General features: G+C 52.7%; 1 protein-coding gene across 1 annotated transcript in view; it reads left to right on the top strand.

Moving 5' to 3' along the window:
* Positions 1–283: 283 nt before the first annotated feature.
* The window catches only part of GOT1L1 (glutamic-oxaloacetic transaminase 1 like 1), a 49,672-nt gene continuing 30,053 nt past the window's right edge, over positions 284–19,902 (top strand). Inside the window, exons 1-14 of the mRNA XM_074981705.1 lie at positions 284–714; positions 2,332–2,414; positions 3,359–3,478; positions 5,622–5,715; positions 6,281–6,366; positions 7,461–7,509; positions 11,003–11,184; positions 14,531–14,654; positions 15,496–15,608; positions 15,713–15,805; positions 15,917–16,067; positions 17,502–17,667; positions 18,484–18,626; positions 19,351–19,557. Coding sequence (XP_074837806.1) covers positions 648–714; positions 2,332–2,414; positions 3,359–3,478; positions 5,622–5,715; positions 6,281–6,366; positions 7,461–7,509; positions 11,003–11,184; positions 14,531–14,654; positions 15,496–15,608; positions 15,713–15,805; positions 15,917–16,067; positions 17,502–17,667; positions 18,484–18,626; positions 19,351–19,526 — 1,647 coding nt within the window. The 5' untranslated portion in view covers positions 284–647 and the 3' untranslated portion in view covers positions 19,527–19,557. The remainder of the gene's footprint in view (positions 715–2,331; positions 2,415–3,358; positions 3,479–5,621; positions 5,716–6,280; positions 6,367–7,460; positions 7,510–11,002; positions 11,185–14,530; positions 14,655–15,495; positions 15,609–15,712; positions 15,806–15,916; positions 16,068–17,501; positions 17,668–18,483; positions 18,627–19,350; positions 19,558–19,902) is intronic.

Here is a 19,902-nt window from a genome sequence, read left to right as displayed (position 1 = left end):
GTGAATGATGAGCAGTATTCTAGAGGCTTCAGAAACATTGCTAGACTCTAGGCAGTTAGAATTAGTTTGTGTTCAGAGAGTGAGCCTAACCTGTTAAATCTGTAGTCTTCAGTTCTCCTGAAAATGTCAATTGCCAGTCTGGTTTGGCAAAGGGGAGGAGTTTTCCTTTGGGGGTTCCTTACTTTTTAGATCTCCCCACTGTGTTCAGGTTTGTAACGTCATTGTGAAAACTTTACTAGCCCAAGCAGTGTCAATTACTTCTTGATCTGGGCTGACAGGGAGGGGTAAAGGGAGAAGATGTGCCTCTTCTCATTCTCCCTTGCCAAATATAAAATGGCAAGAATAGTGTCTCAAGCTGAGCCTTCATTACAGGTGCATACGTAAACTCCCTTTATAAAGGCTGTAATATGAAGGGGGGTGGAAAAAACCCTTTGTGCTAATCTTCTCTGGCTCTGTGACTTCAATTCCCCTGTAGTGTACTCAAGGTGTTCAGTCACTTAGTTTTCTTCTTGCTTTCTCTCTCCTGTTCTTGGCTGGGTAAAAAGAACACATTTGGCTCTCCATGACGTTTAGTCCCTAGGATCTGTCTGAGGCTCAGGTTGAGTCACTTCTGGAGCAGGATCCGTTTGCAGTGGTTCTGGAGCAGAATGAGTTCCCCTCTCCTGCTATCTAGTGCCGGCTCTGAAGAAGAGAAACCCATCGCTGTCTTGTGGGGTAAGGCTACAACTGCTAAGGGGTGAGCAGAGAGGACGTGTTACTTGCGTTGGCAAGACAGTTTGTGTGGCTGGTAACCCCTAGCAAAAGGGGACAGAGGTTGATGGGCAGCAGATGGTGTTCCTTGTGAAGGGGTTGCAGAAACATAACTACTGACTGAACCTCTCTAATCCAGCACTGTCTCATCTGGCAACAGCTGTAATCTGGTATGATTTTGGTTCGCCGATAACCTCTTATCATGGCTATGATCAAGTTTCCTGGGGTCCCATGAAGTTTGTTTCCAGCCCCCAGTCCCGGCTCCCAGTGTTCTGTGCTACTATTTAGCTGTAATTTATCCCAAACAGTCTTCTAAGAGCCTACTAAGCAGTGGAAGTGTTGGCAATGTGCTAGATGATGCTGACTCCCCACCCCCCCCGTGGTGTACCACCCCCTGTGATTAGGCATGAGCATTGCACGTGCAGTCATGCTACCAAAAGAACTCCCCGCCTTGCCTTTCTTCCTGTCTCCAAGCAGTGTGCAATATTGGTTCAGTGTCTCTTGTTGACTTATGTTTAAGTACATGCTTGGCGGCTCCTTGAACTGTACTGGTCTCCTGAGGGTTGGGATTTAGCCTGGGCTTTAACTGCTGCTCAGTGCTGCTGGCACGTGACACACTTAGCTTCCCAGGATCCATGCTGCTAATTCCATTCCAGCTTCACAAATCCAGCCTTTCAATCCTCCTTGTTTGCTTTGGCTTGGACTGAATGAAGTGAGGCAAACCAAGGCACCAGATGCCGGTGTCATCTGTATGCCCTGGCCTGTCGTTTCTATGTATGTGGAGAGATCCGTGAGGAGCACAAGCAGTAGAGATGGGAATTAAACTAGCTGTAGGATATCTCCCATTCCTCAGCTTGTGTTTTGCAAGTTGGTGTGTGGGCAGGACAGCCCATAAGGTGGGGTGGGCAAGAATTTTTGATGTTGGGGGGCGGGGCACTCCAAGAACTGGAAAGTGGTCAAGTGCCACACTCTTCTATGATGATAATGGAGGAGGTGTGGGGTCTGGGATGGAGTTGAATGCAGAAGGGAGCTTGGGCTGGGGGTGGGGGTGCAGGGTGTGAGAGAGGGCGGTGGCCTTTGGCCAAGGGCCACATTTTTCTGTGGAGTCTGTGTGGGGTCTGGGATGGAGGATGGAGTGCAAAAGGGAGCTCACGTAGGAGATTTGGGTGCAGGAATGTGTATGGGGTCTGGGAGGGAGTTTGGGTGAAGGAGCGCGTTGTGACCTGGAGGAGGAGGGGGCAGAGTCTGGGGAAGAGTTATGACCTTGGCACCCAAGTCCTCTGTCACCCAACCTCCACCCCAGATCCCACACTCCACCATTAACAGCATAGAAAAGTGCAGCTCTTCGTCAGTTACCCCACCCCTGAACTAGATACTCACAGTGGTTCTTTCTGCCTTGATGTTTCTGCCTCTGGGAAATGCCTGTCTATACCTCCGACCGGGGCATGTGCATGTTCTGGGACTAGAGGCATTTCTTAGCTCTAGAATTTCCATTAGCACCTGCCGTTTTCCCTCTTGCCACTTGCAGGGTTTGTTCAGGTCAGTAATACCCCCACAAATCCAGCTGTGTTCTCCCCATAGGCTGCGAGCTGAACACCAGAACCAGGAGGTGTGTGGTGGTAGAAGATGAGGACTTCTTGGAACACCTGGTCTTACTGAAAACAGTAGGTGGTGTCCCCATGTGCAGGGGTCCCCTCGGCCAGGCAGGGCCTTGTTTGCGCACTGACTCGCACCTGTTTGGTGGAATCCTTAAACCGGCGCATGAGTGGATACTCCAGTTTTTGTTTGAGGGACTTCTCTTGGTTTAACTTAAGCTGATTCCCAGCCAATTTAGTTAAGCCAAAATGTTGCCCCTCATACTGTGGCTGGAGATGCCACCTGGGAAAGGTTCCCTCTAATGTTTTCCATCTATGGGCAGAATAAATTTTATGTACACTGAGGGATGTGCAGATGTGCACCATCAGTAGAAACACAGGCTGACAGCTGTTGGCGATCTGTTAATCGGCTGGGTGGCCCCTGATTCTCTCCTGGGAGGCTGCGCAAGTGCTCAGCTGAGAGGGAATGCTGCAGCTCTGGCTTGGTTGCTAACAACACTGGTTGAAATCCTGCTGCTCCCCCTAGGGTTAAACTGGTTCCACTCTTTCATGTAGGTGAGGCTTTAGGGTCATTCTGAGAGGGTGCTCGGCTGACATCTCAAGCATTCCCAGCCTTGACCCCAAGCCCAGCAAAGGTGCTGTGCTTGGATGAATACAGATCATATTTTCATTTCATCCTGAGAGGCAGTGTTTCCTCAGGTCAAGATAAAGCGCCTTGGGGAGGGAGATCCTTTGCTCCCACCGCCCAGCTTAACATGAAGGTGGCCAGTCCTCTGGATTGTTGACTGGTGTCTTTAATCAGCACCAGATCCCAAGACAACATTTAAACACCCCTAAAGGCTGCCTGGGACTGGATCACTGAACATGGGGACTGGGCAGCCTTTGCCAGTTGGCAGCTGGGGCTGACCCTGCCCAGGGCACGCTGAAGTGGGCAGGGAGGCAGGCTGGCTGTGAGGGACTCAGCCTGCAGAAAAGGCAGCTTTCTGAGCATCTCTTTTGTTTGGCCATTGCAGATCTGCCTCGGTGAGGAGGCCAAGGACGAACTGCACGTGGTGGCAGTAGCTTCAAAAAACACCTACGGTGACAACAGGCCAGTCCCCATTGCCTCACTGAGACTCTCCGTCCTACCCATGGTAACTCCGACAGGAACTCTGCTGCATAAAGCCCAGAGAGTCACAAGGCTGCCCCAGAACAGGCTGTGCCTGGCAAGCAGCTACTCCTGGGGAGTTAGTGTGTGCGTGTGTTCTGTCGGGTGCACGAGTGGATTGTTTCTCTCTGTTGCCTGGCAGAGCATTCCACTGTACACTTTGACACCTCCAACCTGGGACAAAAGGTTAACACCTGGCTATGGTGACAGACGGGGCATAGTGGGAAGCTCTCTGGCGAGGAGCCAGGTGCATCGCATGATTCTCTGTAGCCCCGGTCAAGTCTCTTAATCCACATTTGGAACTGAGCATTCTATGGGAGGTGCCGGCCTAGGCAAGCTTTCTCCAAGTACAAAGAAAGGCATACGCACTGCCAACAGAGACACAGGCTGCTGGCTGTGGGCACTCTGCTAATCAGCTGGGCAGCACCTGAATCTCTCCTGGGTGGGGGCAGCTGCAGCTGCCCAAGCACTCAGCAGACAGGAAATCCTGCAGCTGAGAGCTGGTTGCTAACCTCTATGTGCCAAGCAAAAAGGTGGCTTGTCTCACAAAGTTGCTGGAGGAGGGAGAAAAATTGTTCCCCTTGGCCTCTGAGAATAGGACAAGAAGCAATGAGCTTAAACTGCAGCAAGGGAGGTTTAGGTTGGACATTAGGAAAAACTTCCTAACTGTCAGGGCGGTTAAACACTGGAACACATTGCCTGGGGAGGTTGTGAAATCTCCATCGCAGGAGGTATTTAAGAGCAGGTTAGACAGATATTTGTCAGGGATGGTCTAGATGGTGCTTGGCCCTGCCACAAGTGCAGGGGACTGACTCCATGACCTCTCAACATCCCTTTCAGTTCTAGTGTTCTAGGAAGCTTAAAACTAAAAAGCACGTTGCTATATAGGACACAATTTAATCTGGCCTAGAAACACCTGTTTTATTTTTCCCTCTTGGACTCAATGGTATTGCTGGTCCCAATAGAATAAAGGCATAGGCCAACTTTCAGCAAAAGTAACTGCTCTTCTTTGGGATGAAATCCCACTCCCTGTACTGCTTCAATTTTCTGGCCAGCCATGGAAATCTGATGTGTTGTAGCTGGCTGAGTTGTACTTGTAAAACAGTAGAAATCTTCCAAGGTGAGGAAGGGGCTGTGGTTACTTTCCTGTTGAACGAGACCCAAGGTATGAAGCATAGGCTTGGAGCTAAGCACAAAGCTCATAGGAAGGTAATATGCATGAACCTCTGTAATTTGGCTACTCTGGGGAAATAAGGATGCTAGGTTATGGAGGGTGGTGGGAGTGGGTCTGGGCATCAGGAGGATGGGAGAGGGATGTTTACTGGGCTCCCTGCTCTGGGAGCGCACAGGGCTGCACGCCTCTAGCCACTATGGGAGTGGTGGGGGAAAAACCTCCAGAGAAGTGCAGTGCTGTGTTGCCACTACCCATCTGGGGGGCAAGGGGATGCAGCAGTACATAGAGCCATTTCCTCCTCTCCCTGTTCCTGGATTAGGGACCCCTGGATTACAGAGGTTCAAGTGTATTGTCTTTGTAATTAAAATATTTTGGTGCACTCAGTAGCTTAAGTCACACTGAATACACACCTGCTGCAAACACCATCTGAGGAAAGTGTCCTTGTGCTAATAATTAACTGAGAGATGCACTGGATTTCAGAGAACACATTGTAGTGTGGCTTCCCCAGCCAGGAGAAAAAGTGAGCCTGAAATTGTGCCCTGCTCCTCAGATCTGCCAGTGATGAGTCAAAACAGTGCGGTTTATCAGTCTGCTTAGGAAGGCACAAATTAACAATTCTACTAACTCAGCATTAGTTTTCCTGGCAATGTAAGTGTGTGGGGGCTGGGAGACTGTCTCCAAACTTTGTCCTTGGTCACACCTGAATGACCCCACTGATGTCAATGCAGTGAGGGGTGTAACTGAGGGCAGAGTTTGGCTTGGGCATTTGCCAGCTTTTCTGAAAACAGGTAATGAACAAAGGAATCCTTGTAAAGCCCATCCTCCAGGGAATGCCCCCCAGCAGGCTCTGCTTCAGCTGTACGCCTCATGTTCCTGCCCTTTCTCTTGAGCTACCGGCCGCCTTTTCAGTATTTCAGTGATTTTTCTGTTTTAATGTAAAATGTTTTTGTTCCAGATCAGTCTGGATGGCTTTGAACTTATCCCTCCTGTTGCCTTTGAATTAAAGTCTGGAACTGGGCCAGTTTATCTCAATGGACAACATCTGATCTGTGAGTAAAACTGGTCCCCTGCTATCTGTGGTGAACTGAACCGACAGTACCGCTTAAACAGAAGGAATGTTTGGTGGTCAAATCATAGCCAAGGAGGCAAACCACCAGAAATCTAGTCACACGTCTGATGCTGGCTTGGCCTGTGGGCTTGGACAAGTCCCTGCATCTCTCTCCGAGCTCCTTCACTGGAGAATAATAATGGCCAAGCTGAGGTGTTGACTTGGTTTGTTCATCGCTGTGAAGTGCTCTGGACGTACCATAAGGGAAATGATCCATGAAAGTCAGCAGCTCTCCATGCTCTCGTCTGCTGCTGTCCTGTGTTTGCTGGTAGATTTCCCTTTTCCGCTTCATGGCACAGAATTCTTGGTGCGATTCTCTACCAGGAGCACTCTGTACTGGTCCGCAAATGTTGCAACCAAACCTATGTTGCCCATGAGGCAACTTGAGGGGATTCGCAGCTCTTTGTAGTGTTTTGGATGCTAACATGCACAGCTCCTTTACGAAACAACTGCTATCAGTGGGTGCAGCTTTTGTTGCCTATGACTTTGCTCTTGCCTCTTTCCAGTGGAAGATGATGCAGCATATGAAGCAAGAAGAGGATGCCTAGCAGAGGAGTCATCATCCTCTTCGGCTGCAGTGGAAGAAGACACAGTAACTAAACTTTTAATGATAGCTGACTTACATGTGGTTTGTAGTTAGTGAAAATAAGAGGGGGAAAATAACCATCTCCTAGTTTTTCAAAGTATTTTAACCCCTTTCTAAGAACTTTAGTTTTTGTTGTTTCAGTCCAACGCTCTGTGCAGTGCTAAGGAGAAGCTGTAGATACCTTGACTCCATGGATAGCTATCTAAAAGCAACATTCCTGCCCAGTGTTACTGCTGCTCCAGCAACAGCCTGTATCTCATTTTGATTACCTGAGGTCTGTGGTCTCTCTCCCACTTGGTTGCCTGCTGTTGGGCTCTGAAATGTTTGTTCCAGGTGGAGAGATCCAGTCAAATATCTCTCTGGTGTTTTTAATGCTTCTCTGCTATGGCAGCAACAGATCTTGGAGCGAGGATGTGCCAGTGGTTCATAGAGATCTGAAGCTGGAAAAAGGCCAGCTCAGTTCCCTCTCACACAGGCTATTCCTACAACACAGCTTCTCATGGTATGTCCAGTCCAGTTCCCACCTCTCCTAAATGAATGGGCTTCCAGCACTTCCCTTGGGAGAGTACAACAATTCCAGGGCATAGCAAGATTACCCTCTAGCTTCACTTCCTTGTCTCGTACTCCTGCCCCTTCCCATACCCTCATGCCTCCCAAGTTGCTCCATTGGAACTTTGCCCCATTTTGGAACCCTCCAGCTCCTTCATCCTACCAGCCACTGGCTTCCTTTAGATGCTCCTTGGAATATTCATGCTCAACTTTTCCAAAGCTCCTGGTTATTCATCAAAATAAGTGGCTGACTTGTCAGGAGGACTCAGCGGAACTGGCTCTGAGCTCTTCCTGAAAATCTGGCACTTAAGTCAGGGCAGTGTCAAGGAGGAGGTGTTGGTGGGCTGAGGGATGCTCCCATATTGGTCTGAGCAGGCTGGAGTTGGTGACCCCTGATTCAGTGGTTCTCTTCTGGTGCTCTTGTTTTAGAGGGTGTACAGCAGGAGGCCTTGATGCATCATTGTCCTTCACCTGCCTTGCTTTCAGAGCTGGCTCATGTTGTGGCCCTGAGGGTGAGCTAGTTCTACCTTAATGCTCTGCTTTCCTTTCAGGACACATTGGCGGAAGCTGTCCAGCCCCCTGCTGCAGCATGTGTGGAAGGTACCTGCAGGTCTCTGCCCCTGGAAAATGTCCACCTCTAAGCCAGGCTGTACCACCCTGGGGTGGGGTTAAGTCTACTGTGATAAAACTGATGTATCTCCTCACCTCCAGTGGCGGCTTCTTTGCTGTATCAAATTGTACTTCATTCCCCAGATGCCAGAACAGAACCATGCATCCAGCTATGCTACCACCCTGCAGCTTCTGCCTGGGCTTTTCCTTAGTCCATCAAATGCACTGCACCCATCCAAAAGCCTGTAGAGGAGGATGGGGGGGACTGTGTGGCACTAGGTGCAGTGGGATTGGGGTAGGATAGTTCCTGAACTGGGCAACTCTTGTCCCACCATTCCACTGCCTGGAAGAGCTTTAGGCTGGTAGCAGGAGGACCTGGGTCTTTCCCACATTAATGTATTAAAGGAGACAACCTCCCCCCGCCCCCAATGCTTGGTGTAGCCACCCCTTCTGTTCCATGAGCACTCCTCTCTCTGCCTTTAGGGGCCTTCCTGCATGGCCACAGCCAGTTTCCATTGTTACCTCAGCTGCTGTGCCTGAAATGCAGCATCAGTACTTCAGCTGTCTAACGCCTCTCCACCAAACTTGTACTGTTCTGCTTGCCTCCCCATTCAGGGTATTCTAGGGGCAAGTCCTTGGAACACTCACCTGAAAGGCAGCAGAGCCTGTTCAATGCCCTTCTCCCCCTCAGGAGGGGGAGGGAGGATGTCTCACAGCAGGGGGAGCTCCTAGCCACTAGGCTAATGGTTACAATGGAGGTGGACAACCTCCTTCCCCTGGCTCTTTTGCATGTGTACATATCTAAAGGCTCTGAACAAGGAGGTGACCTCTGCTCATGCTGGCTGGAGTGGGCCCCTATATGTAACACAAGCAGAGGAAGACCCAGCTTTCCTGGCTTGTAAATCACTGTGGGGTTTGGCTGGGAGTCTGGGCACCTAGCAATATATCCCCTCTTTTCCCTTACATGTAGAATAATTTTTCCATGTGCACTGATGCAAGTGGAATGCACACCACCTGTAGAAACAAAACATCTAGCTGTGGTTGCTCTGCTAAAAAGCTAGGCCGTATTGGAGTTTCATGAGCAGCCACCCATGCACCCAGCTTACAAAGAACGTGGGTGTACGTGTGCTCTGAAGACCTTAGGTGCCTAGTGAGTTTATGTCCCTGCAGGGTTAGGCAGCAGCCCAGCAGGAAATCTGTGGGTCACAGAGGTACCGAATAAGACTGTCGGTCCCCTTGCAGCATGCCCCCACACTGCTTGCTGCTTCAGGCCAGGGAACGTTTGTTCGGCTGTTCAGAACACTCAGCCGGAAGCTGTTTCCTGGCAACTCCTGTCCTAACATTCCACAGCCTGGCAGAGCCTGGGGCAGTTGCAGAGTTGCCTTTCTCCCAGCAGTGGCTGAGTGAGTCTTTGGATGCAGGCAAAGGACCAGAGCAAACACTGCAGGATCCTGTTGCCTCTTTCTAGCCCATGGCTGCTCTGTCTCTCTTTCTTGATGTCCCGCTCACCAGTGAAGCAGACTGGCTCCTGGATGCTTACCAGCAGGATCCATCCCCTCACAAGGTGTACCTCAACCACTGGGGTAGGACTGGCTGGTTAGGGGCCGTGCCCTTGGGATAGCACTCTTTCCCCCACCTGATTCTATCTGACTGAGGCTGGCGGGAGAAGCCTAAAATGTGGGTCTGTGGTCAGTAATCACAACTTCTAAGGGTGTGGTACATTCCAGCTCAAGGAAGCATAATCATGCAAGCACTGCTCATGCAACTGTGCACAACAGTGTGACATGCAGCAGGACTAAGCCACGCCCAGGACATACCTAGCACCTTGGGTGGGTTTCGTATGCAAGGCAGCTAGCCCTTCGGCTGCTTTGGCCCCACTGTCTTGTTAGTACACTAGCTTGCGAGCCAGGAATGACGGTCCCGGCTGGCAGTGTGGATGTACCCTAAATGAGATTTCCAGCTGTAACTGGAAGGGCCAAGTCCTGCCAAGGGGCTTCTCTTTGCTGTGGCTAGATCATGTCTGCTCGCTTTCCCAAAAAGCAGTGAAAGCCTGGCCCTGTTGAAATCAAGGTGAGTTTGCTGTTGATTTCAAGGGGATGCAGGACTTCATGCTTAGTATTTTAACAGTCAAGATGACAAATCTCCCTTCTGACTGGGACACCATCAGCAGGAGTGATGGCAATCAGGAGGAGGCATGAAGTCCAACTGACCCTATTGCATCAGGGCAGGGGGAAGTCACGTGTGGTGAAGCAAAGGTACAAATGGGACAGAGAAATAATGTAGGGAGGTGACTTCCTGTACAGGCCGTTGTCTGACTCTGGCCTTCTGGCACATCTTGCCCATGTCTCTGGCAGGTAGGGTGGTCACGGATGGTATTCTCCTGTTAAAGAATGCCCCCCCCTACGTAAAAATGCAATGAAACAAAAGTTATTTCTGGTAGAGTTGGGGAGTCCTGCAAGTGGGGAGCTACCAAGCACCTGCAGTGCACAGCCTCTGCTGTGGGTACCTTGTCCTGCTACTGCTGCAGCCACTGGTAGCTGGCGACTACAGGTTGAACCTCTCTACTCCAGCACCATTGGGACTTGACTGGTGCCAAACCAGAGAATTTGCCAGATCATAGGAGGTCAATTTTATCTACCAGCATTACCTATATTTCCACTGCTTACGGTTCTCTTAGTATATAGGGATAACTTAGAGGTAAATTATAGCACTTCATGGGACCATGGAAACTTAGCCATCTCCATGATAAGTGACAAGTATCAGAGACAGCAACGGAGGGTCCTGTGGCACCTTGTAGACTAACAGAAAAGATCTGATCAGAAGCGGGTCTTTGCCCATGAAAGCTTATGCTCCAAAATATGTTAGTCTGTAAGGTGCCACAAGACTTCTTGTTCTCCATGATAAGTGGACATCCAGCTAATTAAAATTATGCTGGACCACAGATGTTGCTTGAGCAGTGTGTTGGACTAGAGAGGTTCAACCTGTAATGTAATCTGGCTCTAGCTGTTGCCCAAACCTGTGGGTGCCTGTGTTCACGAGCCATCTTCCCTCTTGGGTGCAGGTTGAGGTTCTGTAGTACATATGTGGGAAAAGGAGACATTGGAAGTGCTGTTGGCTGGGTACCTTGTCTGGAGCTTGGCAAAGGGCAGGAGTTTCTAGTGCTGCAAATTCGTGCCTCCAGCAGCAGCTGTGCCGTGCAGAACTTTAAAGGAAAGGAATTTAAGAATTGCAGAAAGTGTGTAAAGGTGAGGGCAGGGGCTCTGAGGCCCAGGTACAGAGATAATGGACTGTTGTGTCCCTCTGTAGGACACCAGCAGTGAGAATCAGTGATTTGTGCCACACCATCCTCTGCCACTTGAACTAAAGGAGTGACTGCATAAGTCAGTAGCAGTGGGAGACCATTCTCTCAGGGCCTGGCCATTATAAAGGAACTGTGATGCATGGGCCAGTCATGGACCACTTGGCTTGCTTTTTCTTCCTGCAGGCTGTCAGACTGAAACTGGCAAAGCATGGGTCTGTCCTGCAGTGAAACAGAGCCTGCTGCAGATCACCAGTGACCCGACCCTGGACCATGAGTACCTCCCAGTGCTTGGGCTCTCTGAGTTTACCAGGGCAGCCACGGAGCTGGTGCTTGGCAGAGGCAGTCGAGCCATCCTGGAGAACAGGGTATGGATTCTGCAAGCTGATGGTGGCTGCCCAAGGCAATGCTGCTGAAATCTTTGAGTTTGGAAAGCCCTCCTAGAAAAACAACCCAGCCCTCCTCTCTCCCAAACAGGCGGGCCAGCCCCATGACTTACATCTTCTGAGCCCTGGCTCAGAGCTTCTCATGGTTACTTCACTGAGGCTTTTGGAACCACCCCGCCCAATCTATACCTGCCCCCTTGCCATTAGGGCCAGTCCACACACAGCTTTTGTACCACTATAGTTGTCAGTGAGTAACCAAGGTGGTTAGAACGCTACAGCTCACTAGGGTGGGGGTAGTTACACTGTGCAAGGGCTGAGTTGGCTGGAGCTGCCATAGATCAGGGCAACAATTCCCTCCAGGAGCATCACCAGTTCCTGCTTCTAGCTGCATGCTGATCTCTCAGATACTAGCCCCAGCAACCCAGCTGTAACCCTTTAGTATGACGGGCACAAGTCCCCTGCTCCCCGGCAAGGTGAAGTGGGGTTCGTCTTTATGTTTCCTATCTGGGACTATTGAGCTCTGGGGAATTAGACCTATTTCTGCCCAGCTTTTGCCAATCCATAGCAGTGGATGTGACTCTTGCACAGTTTGCACCTCTAACAGCAGGCTCTAGTGGCATGTAGGAAGGGGTTGTGAGCCCTCCTAGGGTGTTATCGAGAGATGGGGTACAGAGAGGGGTTGTGACTTGCCAAAGGCCCCACAGTGACCTACAAGGAGAGGCTGAGGGATCTGGGCTTATTTAGTCTGCAGAAGAGAAGAGTGAGGGGTGATTTGATAGCAGCCTTCAGCTTCCTGAAGGGGGGTTCTAAGGAGGGAGGAGAGAGGCTGTTCTCTGTAGTGATGGATGGCAGAACAAAGAGCAAGGGTCTCAAGTGACAGTGCTGGAGGTGTAGGTTGGATATTAGGAAAACCTACTTCACTGGGAGGGTGCTGAAGAACTGGAATGGGTTACCTAGGTAGGTGGTGGGATCTCCTTCCCTACAGGTTTCTAAGTCTCGGCTTGACGAAGCCCTGGCTGGGATGATAAAGATGGTGCTTGGTCCTGCTTTGAGCAGTGGGCTGGATTGATGACCTGAGGTCCCTTCCAGACTTTGGATTATATGATTCAGGTGGAGAACTGAGTGTCTTCATTCCCCAGCTCTTATTCCTAGCTATTAGCTAAGTTGCTGCCAAGAAAAGAGCCATTGAGCTTTCATCTCTGGGCTGCTTTATATAGCCTTTACTGACCATAGGACTCTCTTTGTAAGACATGGGGAGAGGGGTTTGCCACTAAATGCTTGGGCCAAATGTCCACTTCCTAACTGCAGGCTAGTTAGCCATCCCCTCTGAAGACTGCCCTTCTGCTTGTGGGTCTGGCATAGCCCTGCAGAGATCTGGCTTGGATTTCCAGCTCTGCCTCAAGCTCCATGTGAAAAGTTATTTCATCAGTCCTTACCTTGGCTCACCCACCTGTAAAATGGGTTAATAATCCTGCTGTATCTGTGTAGAGCAGTAGTGGGCAACCTCCGGCCCACTGGGGCTGCACCTGCATCTTACAGACCCTCTGGCTGCTGTCCTGCTCCATGTGTCTCTTGTACATCAGGGCACTGAAACCATGCACTTCTCCCTTACAGGGCTTTCAGAGCCACGAGTTGCCTGATTCAGGCTCTGTCCTTGCACCTCTGTGCAAATGCTGCGAAGAGCTGATACGCAGCATTCCAGCTAGGGAAGGAGAGGGGATGGGGCATGGGGGGAGGAGTGGCCACAGGGCCGCAGGTGGAACCCCAGCCCACTGATGTGAAGGAGGGCCACTCATGCAGCCTACCCATGATTTGGGGATGCCCATCCCAGGTATAGGCTGTAAGGTCTGCAGACAGGAGCATGTGTCTCCTGGGGTGTCTGCAACGCTAAGTGCAATGGGGCTTTCAGACCCTGCCCAACTGCCATTGCAAAGGAAAAGATCTCGGCTTCAACGGGGAGGGGGATAAAATGATTTATTCTGATTTATCTACCATTTAAAAAACCTGTCTCCTAGAACCTGGGCCCACTGACACAATTTAAAAGCCACACAGAATCCTACACCACCAGTTCTGACTGGAAAATCTCAGTCCAAGTGAGAGGAAAAATAGCATTAAAAATCATGGCAATTCTGGGGAGATTTTTCCCCTTCTGCTCTTGCCTCCTGGGTGAGGGGGTTTTGGGGTGAGAGAGGCCCTAAGGCCAGAAGAATAAGTTGCCTAGGCCATCATTGGAGCAGGTCAGACAAACACCAGTCAGGGATGATTTAGATGAGGGGTCAGCAACCCCCGGCACAGGTGCCAAGAGTGGCACATAAGCCACTTTTCATTGGCATGTGAGGCAGGACCTCAGCCCTGCCCATCCTCCCCAAGCCATCGGGAGCTTGCTCAAAGCCATGCCAACTGTGGAGTAACAAAAGCCCAACCGCCACCTAAATGATAAAGCTCTGCATCTTTCCTTATTAATGAAGCTGTTGTAAGTAGGACTATTAGAGACTTTCAAAAGTATCACCGGCACTTGGCCTGTACACAGAAGGTCAGAGGTCAAATTTCAGCACTCTGCCTTGGAAAGATTGCTGACCCCTGTTCTAGATGGTGCTGGGTCCTGCTGTGAGGGCAGTGGGCTGGACTTGATAACGCTTCGAAGTCCCTTCCAGTTCGAGTGTTCTGTGCTGTGTTCCCAGTCCAGGTAGGGATTTTTCCTCTAGTTTGGCCTCTTGGAGGAAGACGCATGTTGTCACTCTTGAATTGCAGTGCTGGGGTTCTGTGTACTCCGTGGGGGTGGTAGTGTCTGGCGCAGGCTAGTTTGAATGTGTGGGATGCTAAGCCAACTATGAAGGGGTATTCTGCCAAACCCAGAGCAGCACTGGTGGTAGTATTGTAACTCGTCTCTAGCAGGGATTTCTTGCTTCCTTCTGGCAGGAAGCATGTGTTCTAGTTCATCAGAGGTGCAGTAGACACAGGCTTGCCACCAATGGGTGGGGCAGAACAAAGGGGGCAGTTGCCACAGGCCCAGCATTTCAAAGGGGCCCAGAGCTCCGGCTGCTGTCGCAGCTACTTTGGCCTTTTTGAAGTGGCAGATCCACACAGCCCTGTGTGTTTGATGGGGGGGCCCAGCACCACATCTGGCTGGCGCTAAGAACTGATGGCTCAAGGCCATGCCCCTTCTGCCCATGGCTCCGCCCCTTCCGGGGGTGTGGAGCTTTGCCCTCTGTCCCTCCTTGCCACCAGGCCTGCAGTGGCTGTCGGACCCTCCGAGCAGGCCTGAGCCCTTTGGCCTAACTGGCAGTTGACGTTAAAGATGTTGCCCTTTTGTCTCTATACAAGTCAGGCAGGTGGTGTTCACACAGTAGGAGGGACGGGAGCTGTTCGGATTGGAGCTGAATTCCTCCAGGGCTGGTACAACAGAAGCAGCCCGGGTCCCACAGCAGTTTACATTGCCTTGCCACAGTGGGGTAAGAGCTTGGGCACTGGCTCTGCTGTTCTATGTGATTCTGGGAGGTGGCGGCAGCATCTTACACGAGAAAGGACTGTTTGGAAGCAGGGCGAGACGGCAGTGTGGTTGTCTTACACCAGACAACAAACTGCATTTCTCCGTGCAATGCCAGCTCTGCAAAATGGCCAGAAAGGGCAGCAGTGAGTTAATGCGCAGGTGCAGCGCAAGAAGCCCCATGCCCCATTGACCCCTTGGCCTCTTTGCTGAGCCTGCTGGTGAGGTAGGGTGGTTTGTAACCCCCCAAGACACAGTGGGCAGCTCCAACTGTCCCTATGATGGGTGAGATTTTGGTGTGGACAGGACACCTGCTCCACAGAAGGAATTTGGCTGGGATCTCCCTGCCTTTCCCACAGCTATTGCTTTTCTCTGCCTGGCTCAACAGCAGTTTGAATGGAGCCCTGGAGAGCTGCAGCTCTTCACATGACAATGACAATATGAGAAATTACCATGGGTCAGTGTTCCCTGCAAGCTGAGCACTTAGGCAGCCACCCAGGGGAGAATCCGGTGCTGCCCAGCTGATTAGCAGAGTGCCCACAGCCGGCAGCCTGTGTGTCTATGGGTGGTGCACATCTGCACATAACAAAACTTAATCTGCCCACAGATGGAAAATAGACAAGGGACACGACAACATGGTTACAGGCCTGTCAGGCCAGACCAGGCCATACCACCTGCACACTGCTGCTCTGACTCCATGTGAGCCCAGTGAGCAGCACAAGTAAATCAGAGTAACTCACAAACTATTTCCAGGGCAAGTACCCAATTCCCGCCCACCTCACCTGCCCCGGTTCCTGTCCCCGCAGACAGCCTCCAGGGCATATTCCAGGATGCCGGCTTTACGGAGATCCGTCCATACCAGTACTGGGACACCGTCAGGCTGGCTGTCGCCATAGGCAAATTCCTGGAGGCACTGGAGGTAAGGAACTGGCTGGAGCTTTGCCAGGTGCCCCTCACCCTCAACCCAGTCCCATCTCCCAGCTGCTTGGTGGCTGCCCAGCTCAGTTGGTGTCTTGCTTGCAGAGCGCCCCAGACAGCTCCATAGTTGTGCTCCATGCTCCAGAGGAAACTGGCCTGACTCCCATGCAGTGGGAAGAAGTTGCCAGGGTGATGGGGGTAAGTGAGAGCAGGGAGACGGGGCTTTTCTCCAGCTCTCATTGGCGCTGGCCTGGCTTGCCAAGCTGGACAGAGACTCAAGGCGTGCTTCTTTACCTGCTGTGTCCCTAGAGGAAGCACCTTTTCCCCTTCTTCAACATCCTGGCTCAGGGGCTGGCCTCCGGTGACCTGGACAGAGATGCCTGGGTGTTGCGACACTTTGTGGCCCGAGGATTCGAGCTCTTCTGCGCCCAGTCCTTCTCGAAGACCTTCGGCTTGTATGGTGAGTCCCTGGCTCCCAGACGCATGTGCAGTGGGTGGGGGAGAGCTGGGAGGGGCTGCCTGGACGTTCTGAAGCAGGGTGTTTAATTTGGGAAGTTCCTGCCTGCCACTCGCCCAGCCTGGCCTCCCGCCTGAGGTGCCTGCTAGGAGCTTTTGGAGGCTGAGGTGAAGGTCCCAGTGGACCTTCACACCTCTGCCCCTCTCAGGGTGATGCAAGCAGGGGCTCCTGTGTGTCGGCCAGCCTGGTTCAGTTCGAAGGGTGCTGGGGAAGCGAATAGCAGTGGGTGTGGCCATACCCCAACTAGCTGCACTCTTGCAAAAGGAGCCATGAGGAGGACGTAACTGCGTGAGCACCAGCGAGGGCACACCTTGGTGGGGCTGGAGGGCCTGTGCAGCCCAGGCAGCAGCATTCTCGTTGTAGCTGGAATGCAATTCGCTGGGTACCCCTAGGCCAGTGGGTCTCACACTACAGCTCACTAGTGGCCCACGACCACCTTGGAGTGGGCCACAGGCTTGCAGCTCACCCTCCCCCGCCCCGCAGTGGTGTCTGCCCACTCACCCCACGAGGTCGGAGTGCTAACATGGGCTCCCTGCTGTCAGGGGATAGGGGAAGGATAAAAAAGCCCCAAGCCTCGTGGGTGCCACGAGGTGCCACTCCTCCTCTGGCGGCTGGGAGAATGGATGCGCTGCCAGGAGGCCATTCCTGGGGCATGAAGTTTGGTAAGCTCGCATGAGAAAGTGACATCACCATGGGGCCTGCTAGCCTTCATGGTCCCACTGCCTGCTGGCTTGGCCAGCCCCAAGGTCCCACCACCAGCCCAGGGCTCTGTGGGTGCTCCAGCTGTGGCCCCCAGCCTGAGGCGGTGAGAGCTACCAACTCTCCCAGATTGGGAGCCATTGAGCAATACAGTCTGGTCGGTCCGGTCCAGGAGAGTTGGCTACTAGCTCTCAACAGGTCCAACAAGGTAGAGGGGAGAGGGGAAGAGGTGTGCAACCAGCACTCCCACCCAAAAATAGCTCCAGTGCTGCTGCCCCCCCTGCATGCAAAGGGGCCCTCTCTGCCCCCACAGCCAGCCCTACCCTAGGCTCCGCCCTTCACACCCCCAGCCCTTTGCTCTAGGCATGACCTCAGATACTGCTGGACCCCAGAGCAGGCACTAGGTGTCACTGCAGACAGCAGAAAAGACACTGGTGACTGGCCATGAACTGGCTGCAGATGGTGGGGTATGCGGGCTGTGGGGTGGGAGGGGCAGACACCATGGTGACAGGACTCTGAGGGCCAGCAGGGCCCTGGTGTGCTGGCAAAGTGTGTGGGGCCAGCAGGGACCCAAGGATGAGGGAGCCAGCAGTGGGGCCAGCCCCCAGGCATGAGGAAGCTGCGTGCAAAACCTGGGGTGTGATACACAGACCATGCTACTCTTGTTGCTTTGGACAGGCGAGCGGGTGGGGAACCTGATCGTGGTGGCGAGGGACAATGAGACGCTGGTCAGGATCTGCTCTCAGCTGCACAAGCAAGTGATGGTGACATGGGCCACTCCTAACAACCTGGGCGCTCGGACCATCGCCATGGTGCTGAACAACCCGGCCCTGCGGAGTGAGTGGTAAGGGGAGAGTGAGCAGCTGCTACGGTGCTGTGTGCGCCAGGCTGGATAACCCTGGTGGGTTCTGTGCATTCCAGCGGGGGTACAGCTTCAGACACACCCGCGGCTCCTCTCGCTCTGCCGCAGCCGAAGGTGCTTTGCAAATTGCAGCCAGCTCTCGGGTGGTGGAGGGGGACACTTGTGAAACCCCCTCAAAGTGCATGCTAGATGTATAGCACCCCCTTCTGCCCAAGGATGGTACTGATTAAATCTGCCTCAATTTCCCCTTTACTCTGGCTCCCGTAACACTCCCACCACCACCCACCCACACATGGTTCAGCTATTCAAAGCGTGTCCCTTTCTGGTCTGCAGTTTATTAAATCCTGCACAAAGTCTTTCAGTACAGAACTCGGACTTTCAGCCCAGTCCCAAGTGGGATCTCCTGCTCCCGGAGCACCTGCTGGTCTTCCACCATCTTTGGCCTCCTCTGCTGGGGTCTGCTCCCTGCTGAGGCAGGGCCCTCCAGGGGCCTCCTAACTTCCTGCAGGGTTTGCAGGCATCTGCCCCTCCCCTGCAGCAGTCCCCCCGCTTTATAAGACCCAGGAGCGTTCCATGAGCCTCTTTGGGTGGCTGGTAATCAGTTTGGGAGAACTGGCTGCTGCTTCTTTCTTGCTGGGGCTGGTCACCCTGTGAAAAACCCTTCTGGGGTCATTGCTGAGCACCCAGAACAGCCTGGCCCTGCCTCACCAGCACCCAGAAGGCAAGGTGAGCTGGGGTGGGGATGTCCCACCCCAGCCATTAGCACAATCTCTGTAAGCCTATCCCTGGGCTGTGTAGGAAGCAGAGTCTTCGGATGCAGGTGGAGAAGATCATGCTGATCCGGGAGAAGTTGAAGGAGAAGCTGCGGCTCCTGGGCACTCCTGGCTGCTGGGAGCACCTCACGACTCAATCAGGGACACGCAGCTTCACTGGGCTGCTCCGTAAGTACCTGTCCTTCCCTTCTCCTCCAGGCCACACTGGGGAAGCCAGAGTCCTGGGTGACAGTATGCATCTGGCAACTGCCCTGCTTCTCCATTCCTTACTGGGGCAGAGAACAAGCGTGCTGGAAAAGGCCTTTCTGCCCCAGAGGCTGGGCAACAGTCTGGCCTTGCTCCTGGTGGTCACTCATAACACAAGGCACCAGCCAGGCTGTCCTGTGCTCTTCTGTTCCCTTTAGAGCTGAGCCCTTGGCTCTGCAGGACCCGAATGGGCTGGGTTTGGAGATCCAGGGGATTCAACACCCTGGTGGGGTCACTTGTTGGAGCCTCACCAGGCTAGGGCCAGGCCTTTCTCATGCACAGTATTCCAAAGCCAGCAGGAGGCATGAAGGAAGGCTTAAAATTCCTTCTCTCTATAGGCATGTATATGGCCCCACCAGTGTTCCCTGTAAGCTGAACACTAGGGAGGCTGCCCACTGCCAGCAGCATGTGTTTCTATTGGTGGTGCACATCTGCACATGCCTTGCTGCACATAACAAAATTTATTCCACCTATGGATGGCAAAATAGTAGGAACCTGCTATTCCCTTTTAACAGATAGGGAAACTGAGTCATGGGGACTTGCCTAGGAGCCCTTCACACTTGGCCTGCTCTGAGTTTACTTGGCCCCACCCCCTGCTCTCGGCTCAGGATGGCAGGTGACTGATGAGACTTGTCTCTCCTGCTAGCATCTCAGGTGGCTTTCCTAGCCCAGCACAAACACATCTATCTTCTCAGGAATGGCCAGGTCAGTGTCTGCAGCCTCAACCCACGCAACTTGGACTATGTGGGCCAGAGCATCAATGAAGCAGTAAGCAGCACAGCACAGGGAGTGCCTGGCCCAAGCTGGGCGGAGATGTCATGAGCGTGGGGCAGCTCATACAGACACCGTGGTGGTGGGTACATTGCTTTGTGTGCAGCCCTCGGCCCTGCTCTCAGCCTGCCCAGTGCAGCCATGCTGCCTGAATAAAGACCACTGTGAGGATCTCTGCTCTTTGCCCTGTCGCAGCCTGGCCCCAGCCTCTCAGAGCTTGCTCCTGGGGCACTGAGATGGAAGTGATTCAGCCAGGGTCAGCCAGCAGCACCGTGCCAGGCCCACCTCCTGGGTCACTGTCTGGGTGTAACAAAGGGCTGGTGAGTTATGACGTCCCTCCCTCCTCTGCTCAGGCTCACCAGTCGCTCTGCCCACCCTCTCCTGGGTTACTCGCAGCAGCTCCATGCGCTAATCCGGACTCAAAGGG

This window comes from Carettochelys insculpta, chromosome 31, assembly GCF_033958435.1.
Source record: "Carettochelys insculpta isolate YL-2023 chromosome 31, ASM3395843v1, whole genome shotgun sequence".
NCBI lineage: Eukaryota > Metazoa > Chordata > Testudines > Carettochelyidae > Carettochelys > Carettochelys insculpta.
Note: the sequence above shows the minus strand (reverse complement) of the source record. Positions and strands in the feature narration are given on the sequence as shown.